The sequence below is a fragment of the Heterocephalus glaber genome, unplaced genomic scaffold (genome assembly GCF_053883595.1).
Source record: "Heterocephalus glaber isolate CG9 unplaced genomic scaffold, H.glaber_assembly_v1.0 deba00001498, whole genome shotgun sequence".
In the NCBI taxonomy this organism is placed as follows: domain Eukaryota; kingdom Metazoa; phylum Chordata; class Mammalia; order Rodentia; family Bathyergidae; genus Heterocephalus; species Heterocephalus glaber.
In genome coordinates this window covers 5,955,576-5,965,805 of record NW_028258321.1, presented here as the reverse complement: position 1 = coordinate 5,965,805, position 10,230 = coordinate 5,955,576, and the positions used below count along the sequence as shown (strand labels likewise).

The window sequence follows — 10,230 nt, the reverse complement described above, 5'->3', positions numbered from 1 at the left end:
CGAACTCAGTCCAAAGGAGAAAATGCCACCTTCTCCTCTAGGGACTGAGGCAGTGCCAAGATTAGATAGAGAAAGGCATTATTATCCCTCTTCGTCCAGTGTCCCCCGTCGCACACACGCAGCCCTCTGGCTTCCGAAAGAGTAGGCGGTTGGCTGCAGGGGGAAGGGGCCGGAAAGAAGCACGTACCTGGCATCGCTTCTCCCATAAAACGCCAGCTGCTGCTGCGGGCCTGGCGCTGGTGGAGGTGATGAGGGGCGGCAGAATGACAGCCACTCTGCGCTCTGGCCGGTCCCCGGGAAGGGCATGGGACAGCCCTCGCTCTTCAGCCCCTTCCCCCTCCGGCCGCCGGCCCGGCCGATGCACAATAGAGGACTCCTGCTCCTCACCACCCCACTCCTGGAACTTCCAGGCTTCCTCAGTGGAGCTGACCCGCTCTGACCCGGGATCCCCGCACCGTCCCTGACGCTGTTCCTTATCTTTCCCAAAACTTTCCCTGCGTCTTTGACGGCAGCTGCGTGTAGTTAGCTATCAGAACGAAGGTCTAAGGGAAGGGTGAGAGGAAGCTCTCTGAGGTGGAGACTCAGACCCAGGGCAGACCTGATTCAGTGAGGCAGGGATCAGGTTCTGGGGCCAAAAGACAGAAATGGGGAAGGAGAGGGCCCAGCAGACACAGGACAGGCACGGAAGGCTGGGGTGCGCACTGTCCAAAGCCTACCCTTCTCGGGACTCCCCGCTGGCCCTTCCCTTTAGTCTCTCCCTCCTCGGCAGGAACAACTCCACTTGCCCTTTCAGGGCTCCCTGGGAAGGGGTGAGAGCAATGCGTCCTCTCCCCATTCTCTCGGGATTTTTTTTTTTTTTTTTCCGTACCGGCATCGAACTTGGACCCTTACGCTTTCGAGGCAGGCGGCAGAACCACTGAGCTAAATCCCCGGCCCTCCCTCAGGTGAGTTCTGCAGCTGGGGGTCTGGGAGCCTATGCTGAAGTGTCCCCCAAAGGACGGTTCTCCACCTTCCTGCCTCAGAATGAGGAGTCGGCCCGAGTCCAGCCTCGAGGCCAGCTGTTTCTGGCACTGAGAGCGAGAAGGAACCGGGCTGATCTCAAGAGGTGAGAAAGGCACAGCAAGAGACTGAGGTGAGGAAAGGGGCACGCACGGACGGACGAGGGGCTCCCGGCCCGGCCTTCCCGCAGCAGGAGTGGGGCGGAGGCGCGCGGGGTGGGGGCCGTTTCTAAGGGGGTGCGACTGCTCCCCGAGCGCTGCTGCGGAGCCTCCGGAGCGCAGCCCAGGCCTCCAGTAAGTGCCGCCCCTTCACCAGGGCTCGGCGGGTCTCTGGCTGGTTTGGCGGCCCCTCCTTCTCCTGCGAGTGAGCACAGAACCCTGTCCCGGGCTTCACGCTCCGGAAGATGAAAGCGCGTTTCAGGGAAGCCTTTCTTCTCTTCTCAGCGTTCCCAAACCTGAGACCAAGTGGGAGATGTTCAGCGAGCTGTAACTCCTGGACTCCCGCCCTGGGGATCCCCTCGGACCCAGGAAGCCCCTGGGTCTACGCCTTTTCCCAAGGAACAGTCAACAAAGTGCAAGGGACGTTTATTGAGGAGCTGCTGTGTGCAGAGCCCTGGACGAGATGAGGGCAGGGCCCATGAATCCAGTCGCGCTGCGGAGGGTTGAGGCTTTCTGCCAGGCGCGGTGGCAGGCGCCTGTAACCCCGAACCCAGATCGCCGGGTTTGGGCACCCTGTCCCGTCCCTTCCTCCTTTCCTGGCCGGGGCTGCTCTCCCAGCTCCGAGCTTAGTGCACTCTTAGTGGGAAGTATCCTGAGAGCTCTGGTTCTGGATTCTCACTGGACACCCCCCACCCCCCACCCCCCACCCCCCGCTCACCCTGGGAATGGGGAGAAGCACGGGAGGGCAGCATCTGGGCTCGGTGCCCTTGGCCACCTGGCTCTGAGAACTGAATTCCATAGACTGTGAGCTCCAGCAATGCCCTGGGGACTCAGTTCTGTTGCCTGGCTGTGCTGCCTCGAGGATGCCGGGGATGCCGGGGATGCCAGCTGCAGGCCCCTCCCGCCCACCCACTGGGCAAAGCTTCTAAAGACTGGCTCTGCTGCTGTTCTGCCCAGTGGCTTCAGAGGCTCCCAGATCTCCTCCTCGGCCCGGCCTCCAGTGAGCTCTGGGGCTGCCTGGACACAGCCTGCCCCCCGGGAGCCCCAGCCGCTTCCTCTCCCGCTGCCATGCACGTGCTGTCTGCCCGCCCTCAGCTCTGAGAGGGGCACCTCTTTCTCACCGGCTGTTGAGTCCAACACATCCTTCAGATCCTCTCAGATGCCTGTTCATGAAGCCTCTGTTTTGTGTTTTTCGAGACAGGATCTCACTGTGTAACCCAGGCTGGCCTGGAACTCTCAGTGATCCAGTGCAGGGTTACAGGCGCCTGCCACCGCACCTGGCAGAAAGCCTCAACTCCGTAACAGTGGGACTGGATTCTTGGGCCCTGCCCTCAGCTCGTCCAGGGCTCTGCACACAGCAGTTTCACAATAAACATCCCTTGCATTTTGCTGAATGTGTCTCCTGTGAAAAAGCCGTTGACCTACAGGTTAAAGCAAATCAGATGTATTCTCTGTACTGTCTCTGTAAACATTGGAAGTTGTTAGCCTCCTTATTTGTAAATGAAAATAATAATTATATCCACATCAAAGTTTGTGAGCGTTTCTTTTGGGAGCATTAAATTTAATGAGTTGGTAAGCTAGGCACGGTGGCATTTACTTATAATCCCAGCACTTGGGAGGTTGAGGCAGGAGGATTGCTGTGAGTTCAAGGCCAGCCTGAGCTACATAGTGAGACCCTGTCTATAACAGTACAGGTAGAAAACCTGTCCAGCAAGGAGAAGGGAACCACTCCCCTCCCTTCGGGCGACAGCAGGCACAGCACCACCCTAATGATTATCCATATATACATTTTTTTTTTTTGGTACCGGGGATTGAACTCGGGTCCTTGCACTTGCAAGGCAGGCAGCAGAACCACTGAGCTAAATCCCCAGCTGATTATCCATATTTAAGCTTAGGAGGTCTTGCTGCCTGAGGTGGTGGATCCGGACACCTGTGAGAAACAAACTGGACCCAGAGGTGTCTGGGCCTTTAAATACTGGAAGCCGAGTTATCGAGGGTTCCTCTTCCTTTTCCCAGGCAGGGCCCACTCGCCAGCCCCCAAATGCCACCTGGTCCACTCAGCACCACTTAAGCTCCTTCCCCGGAACTTCACCACCAGCCGCAGCTGCGCCTCCGACCTCGGCTTCCTCTTCCTTCCCTTTGCCCTCTGCCTGTTCCTGCGGCTGCCATCCCACGTTCTCCAATAAAGGAGGCTACTTACTGCTAGGCCTTCGCTTGGCCATTCTTGTCAAGCACGAGAACCCAGACTACGTTTGGCCCATTCGACTGTGACAGTAACAAGGAGGAGAAGGGGAGAGTTACTGCCAAGGGCTTTCACACAGCACCTGGGACCCAACAGGGACTCAGTACTAAGGCTGTGGCAGGTGAGGTTGATTTAGTCTATTCCTGGAAGTGGAACAGGAGCTGCCCAAAAGGGCATGTGTTGAAATTGGTCGGTTGGTCGGGCTTTCCTAAGTGAGCGGCTCCAGGTCAGACTGGAGGGCTGAGCAAGAATTGGGCAGGGCAGGAGGAGCAGCCCTCTGGATGGGGCCGGTAGCCTGCACCCTGCTGGGAGCCAGGTGCTCCAGACGACACCTGCTGTGTGACCTTGGGTGAATCAAATCCCTCTCTGGGCCAGGTTTCCCGGCAGAATGGAAATCAGGTGGAGCCAGATGCAAAGATCTGTGGCAGCCCGGGTGTTTTTTGGGTTCTGCCCTTCTAAGGGTTCAGGTCAAAGATCCAACCAGGAAGCAGGCTTCCACCCACAGGGCTGTGAGCCACAGTGCAAGGAGCCCCTCTCTAACAGCTTGGCTGTGGAGGGGGCGCTTGTGGGGTGGAAAGAGAAGCCACGTGTGTCTGAGCCCTGTGGCCCCTCAGGAAGGGAAGCAGAGAGTACTGCAAATGCGCAAGTAAATGAATGAAAACTAAAAAGTTTCTACTTACAGAAATGTGCTGAGGAAATACAAAGAACTTTTAGCCTCCCCAGACTCACCAGCTGCTGGCTGTTGTGCACATTGCTCCCCTCCCATTTCTCTCTCCCTACACACCTCTGTGTGCCTCTGTGATTTTTTTTCCTGACACACTTGAGAATAAGTTGCAGGGTTGTTTTGTTTTGGTTTGGTTTGGTTTGGTTTTGGCTTTAGTTCTTGTGCCCGAGGGAATGGGACTCTAGCCTTCCCACTGAGCTACATTTCCGAGCCCTTAAAAAGCCTGTGAGGGCCAGGGATTTAGCTCAGTGGTTCTGCTGCCTGCCTCAAAAGTGGAAGGACCTGAGTTCGATCCCTGGTAACAACAACAACAACAAAAAGCCTGTGATATGGGGAAAAGAAAAAAAAAGTTAGAAGTAAAAAAAGTAGGGCCTCGCAGCCTTGTTGAGAATTTTGGATTTTATCCCTATGGGTAGAGGGTTACGAGCAGAGGAGTAATATGATTTTCTTTCTCCAGGACCTTCACACTGAGCTACATTCCCAGCCCTTTCTGTGTTTTTGTTTTTGTTTTTTGTTTTGTTTTGTTTTTGGTACCGGGGATTGAACTCGGGATCTTGCGATTGTGAGGCAGGCGCTGGAACCACTGAGCTAAATCCCTGACCCTCTGTGTTTTGTTTTGAGACAGGGTCTCAGTAGATTGACAAATTGCCCAGTCTGGGCTCACACTTTCAATCCTCCTGCCTCAGCCTCCTACAGTGCTGAGATCACAAGGATGCTCCCCCACACCTGGCTCTAAGGTCATTTGCCACTATCTTCCTGCCAACTGATGGGCAAAGGCCCTCGGCCCTGGGGCTCCCATGACTTAGAGAGGTCTGCATTGCACCTCCCCATCTTTAGGGAGGCAGCGCTAACCCTAACACACACACACACACCCACACATCTCCCTTCCATCCAGTCCCCTCCGCTCCTCCTCCGAGGGCAGGGACTCCTCTGGTGTTCAGGCATTGCCTGGGCCTAGAATGCAGTCTTTCCTACTCACCATGCCCTCTGCCTGGCTTCCACTTCCCCAGCTCCCTTCCTTTTGCACAGTGAGCTTCCTCCCATTCTTCAGGTGTCCCTTGGAGAAACTTCTCTCAGCTACCTTTCCCCTCTACCTTTTTTGGGGGGCAGTACTATCGATCAGACCCAGGGTCTTGCCAAATTGCCCAGGCTGGGCTTGAATGTGCAGTCCTCCTGCCTCAGCCTCGGAGTCCTGGGACCACAGGCCTGTGGCACCACATCCAGCTGAAGTCTTTTACTTTTCCAGGACAATCCAGCAGGCTCCTCACACTGCACCTCCTCATGAGTCTTGTGTTGGGTGAAAGCCTTGTGCATGCTACACAGCTATGTCCCCAGCCCACCTCCTTGTGTTTTAATGATTTTAAGAGAGGAAGGGAAAACAAGAGAAAACAAAGTTCAGGATCTGTGCTCAGTAAAGGGTTAAGCAGATTTGTCTCTGAGCTCCCCAGAAACCAGGGCACACAGAAACATGATCAGCTATGAAGTTTGTGGTGCTTAAAAGATAAAAGCAAACCATTTATCAGAAGAAATACCTTTCCCAGTTGGGTGTGGTGGTTCACATTGGTAATCTCGGCACTTGGGAGGCTGAGGCAGGAGGATCGCTATGAGTTCAAGGCCAACCTGAGCTACATAGGGATATATATCCATTCCCGAGGTTTGAGGTTTGAGAGAACTTCTCCTTGAAACTCATAAATACAGCAATCTCCAATCAGATTGTCACCTTCAGTGATACACCTATATACCCAGGTCAGCTACCAATGGCTGTGTAGTAAAACTAGTTCCACAAAGGGCTACATTTATCCAGCCTGGGCATCAGATCTGGTTACCTGGCTAAGTCGCAGTTGAAATTGGATGTGTGCCCCCTCCCCAGAAATTCTAAAAAATTGCAAACCTCAGCCTATTAAGAATTAAACACAGGCTGGGTGTGGGTGTGCACATTTGTAATCCCAGCATGCAGGAGGTTGAAGTGGAATTATGTATGCCTTTGAGAGTTTGAGGGCAGGCTGAGTTACATAGTGAGACATTGTCTTAAAGAAAGAAAAGAAAAAGGAAGGAGGAAAAGAATTTTTTGAAAAGAAAAAGACCGTGCTGGAGCCAGGTATGATGGTGTACACTTGTAATCTGAGCATTCTGGGAGACAGGAGGGTCAAAAACCTTGAGCCCAGCCAGAGCAATTCAGCAAATTAGTGAGACTCTATTTTAAAATAAAAAGGTCCAGGGATGCAGCTTGGTACTCAGATCCTAGGTTCAATCCCCAGTACCAATAAATAAATAAATTAAGACCGTGCCTATAATCCTAAACTATGTGGCAGGCTGAGGGAGCAAGGTTACAAGTTCCAGCCTCGCTCGGGCAATTTAGCCTGAATCTGTCTCAAAACTAAAAAGGGCTGGGGATGTAGTTCAGTGGTCAGGTGTTTGCATAGCACGTGCGAGGCCATGGGTTCAATCCCTGGTACCACAAGGGGAAAAAAGACTGTTAGCAAGAAAGGGGAGACAAGAAGTAACATACGCTTCTGATGGTGGCTCAGGCCTGTAATCCCAGCACTCAGGAAGCCGAGGCAGGGGGATGGCCGAGAGTTCCCTGGGATACACAGTGAGTTCAAGGCCAGCCTGAACTGCATAGTGAGACCCTGTCCAGAGAGAGACAGACAAATATTCATCTTTACTTTGATTAGGGTGAGTTAGTTTTATGCCTGTTTTACCGATAAAGCAACTGAGGCTCAGAGTGGCTAAAGGTACATGACTAGAAAATATCAGAGCGAACACTAAACCTAGGTCTCGGCCCGCCTCCCATCCCCATCCGTTGTTGACACCAACAGAGGACGGGCCCTGGCTGGCGGGGATTACTGAGACCGGAACCTGGCCCGGTGGTCAGGGTGCCACTTTCTCCAGAGGGCCACAGTAACCTCACACGCACGCGTGCAGGCACGCATATACACATTTATTTACGTCTGTGTAAGGCTCTCATTTCACAGGTGGCAAAACATCTGCAGTACTTCCAAACAGAAAATGACTAGCAGTGTACACTTGACTTCACTCATTTATTTACCTTTCTTTACTAGCAGGGGACTGTGGCCGCGCCCTGGGCTTCGGGGCGGGGAAGGGCGACTCTGGTACCAAAAAAAGGAAGCGAAAATGGAGGCTCAGCGCCCGGTAGGCTTCTTAGGGCAAGGTGCGGAGGGGGGAGCGGAAACAGTCAGGCTGCTCTTCTAGCCCGCTGCTGGGCTGTCCAGGACCGAGGAAAGAGGGCCAGCACTCCCGGGGGACCCTCGATCCCTTCTCCGCTCCCAGTGCACCACCCCCGGCCCGAGGCGCGCTCAGCTCGGCCCCTTGCTGCTCTGGGCGCGGCCGCGCAGCCCAGCTCCCCGGGCGGGGCTGTCGTCGCTGTGGCCGCCGTCCGGCTGGCGCGCCACGCGCCTCTGCACGCGGTACTCGGGCTCGCCCACGCGCGGCACCGCCTGCAGCAGGAACTCGGCCCCGCGCCGAGTGACGCGCACGTCGGTGCGCGGGTAGGTGCCGTACGCGCGCCGAAACTCCCGGCGCACGGAGTCGGGCAGCCGCAGGGGCGGACCCTGCACGCGCTCCACGCGGCCCCAGCGCAGCTCGGCCTGCAGGCTGGCGCCCTCGGGCCACGGCGCTGCGCGCTCGGCCGCTGCTGCGGGTCGAGACTGGCGCCAGTCACCGGCGGCGGGGAGCGGCGGGGACGGCCACCAGGGCGGCGCGCGCGCGCCGTGGAAGCAGTGGAGCTCCCGCAGGCCGGCCGGCCGGCTGCAGAAGTCGTGGGCCCCGATGGGCGGCAGCAGCAGCGCGCCCGGTAGGAAGGTGTAGATGAAGGGCTGCGGCGGGGGCCAGCCGCCCTCCGCGCTCGGCAGGGGGACGCTCGGCATCGAGACGTAGGGGAACATGTTCCTGACGTCGGATCCGGCCTCCAGCTTCCGACCTGTGGAGGAGGGTGTGGAGCTCTGGTTCCTGCTTCTTCGGGGACTCAGCTCCCCACCTCCTCTGCTCGTCCCGGGGCTGGGCCCCAACCCCAGGCTGCCCGCAGCCGTGCGGCCCATGGACTTTTCAAACCCTCAGGCCTGGCGTGCCCTTCCTAGCAGTCCCCACTCACTTTCTCTGTCAGCCTCGTGGGTTAGGTCTCCAGCATTTAGAGGACCCGGGGGTCAAGGTCTGGCTTCTCTTCACTGTCTATTTCGCTCCTGCCCTCCATGCCTGCCGCGGCCACACCTCCCGTTACCAGGCAAAGGGAAACACCTTTAGCTGGCCGGGAGCCAGCCGGTCTGTCTGCACCGCACCCACGAGTGAGCACAGGGTCGTAGTGGCCCCAGGCAAGAGGCAGTGGCCTGAGCTCAGCGTGCCCTCCCCAGGACATCCGTGGAGGACGGACGGACCACCCTAGTTCCTTTCCAGCCAGGTTAGCGCCCCAGCCCCAGGCTCTGCAGGTGGCTTGTGTTAACCCTGATATTTGATTGGGCTCCTCCACAGGACGCACTGAGCCAAGTTGCTTGTGAACATCTCACTGCAAGTTCATATCAATCCTAGAAACCCTGTACTCATATCCCACCTTGCATAACAAGGAGCTGCAAACACACTGTAAATGTATTTGGTGACTGAGGCTTATGACGTTTAAATAACTTGCCCAAACACAGCGAGTTTCCCGTAAGGGCAGAATTGAGCCCCACATCTGTCTCCAGTCTCCTCCTCAGTGTCATCCTTGCCCACGGTCTGTCCTGGGGCTGCTACCAGGCTCAGTCCTCACACTCTAGAACATTACCTGACTGCTTTGCTTGTAGTTCTTCATAGTTACCGGAGCTACATAGTGATGCCATTCTTATTTAATAGCTAAGGAGCCCGAGGCTCGGAGAAGGTAGGGCCACTTCCTAGTGTCACACAGCCTGTGAGGGGACAGGGGTGTTGGACCCAGCCCGAGTGATGCCAAAGCCCAGAGGCCACGTGTGAAGACAGATGGTCTCACCCTGGACCCATAGTCATACGGATTAGAACTGGTACCCTCTCCGGCTGCTGCACTGGCACGCTTGGCACCCCCCCCCCCAATTCAAGCGATGTCACCACAGCTTCTTGACATTCCTCAAAACCCAGCTGCCCTCTGGTGAGAGCTCCCACACTTACCTGGTGATGCCACCTTAGTCCCGACTGAACTGCTCTCCCAAGTCTAATCTGGAGCAGTGGCCTAGTCAGAACAGTGCCTAGGTCAGGCTCCGACTAGAGAGGAGGGAGTTGGCTGGAGGCTTGTGGTGTGTGTTCGTTTGTTTTTGGAGAGCTGGAAGGCCAGGTGCAGACCCAGGCCCTGGCACATGTTGGGGAATTGCTCTCCTGCTGAGCCACATTCCCAGACCCTAGAGTTTCATTTGGAATCTATCTAAGACTCCCTGCCCCACACCGCCCCCCCTTCTGTCCCCTTTAAGGAATAGACCCTGCCAGGCATGGTGCACAGCTGTAACCCAGCACTGGGAGCAGTTCCAGGACCAGGAGGCAACACTACTGGGGGAGGCCTTCTCTGTTGGTAATAGGCAGAACAGTGCCCCTGTGTCTGCAGCCTCATCCCTGGGAAACAGCAAGTCATGTCACATGGCAAGGGGGGACTAAGGCGGCAGGTGGTATTAAGGTTGCTGTCTCAAAATTTAAAACAACAGAACAAAACAGACTCAGAAAGTACTGGAGATATCGCTCTAAGTTAAAGCCCTGGGCTCAATTCTCAGTACTGAAGAGAGAAAGAAAATAGGGGGGCTTACTGAGGGGAGAGGGAGAGGGAGGAGGAGGAGGAGGAGGAGAGAAAGGAAGAGTGAGGATGAAGAGAATGAATGAGGGGGAGATGACGCAGGCCTGCAATCTTGAGTACTCAGGGAGGCTGAGGCAAGAGGGTAAAATTTGTTTGTTTCATGGGCTGGGCATGTAGCTCAGTGGCATCATGCCTGCCTCACAAGTGCAAAGTCCTGAGTTTGATCCCATACTAAAAAAAATTTTGTTTCTTTTCCTTTTTTTTTTTTTTCAGTACTGGGAATTGAACTCGGGCCTTGGGCTTTCCAGGCAGGCATGGCGCCCCTAAGCTATATCCCCAGCAAGAGGATCAAATTTCAAGCCCAGCC

General features: G+C 55.7%; 1 protein-coding gene across 1 annotated transcript; it reads right to left on the bottom strand.

Moving 5' to 3' along the window:
• Positions 1 to 7,047: 7,047 nt before the first annotated feature.
• Positions 7,048 to 8,434, bottom strand: CUNH10orf95 (chromosome unknown C10orf95 homolog). The gene is made up of 2 exons (XM_087185774.1): positions 8,235 to 8,434; positions 7,048 to 8,063 (listed from the first exon to the last, which is right to left on the bottom strand). The coding sequence occupies exon 2, from the start codon at positions 8,026 to 8,028 to the stop codon at positions 7,441 to 7,443; it is 588 nt and encodes a 195-aa protein (XP_087041900.1). The 5' UTR covers positions 8,029 to 8,063; positions 8,235 to 8,434; the 3' UTR covers positions 7,048 to 7,440.
• Positions 8,435 to 10,230: the final 1,796 nt, after the last annotated feature.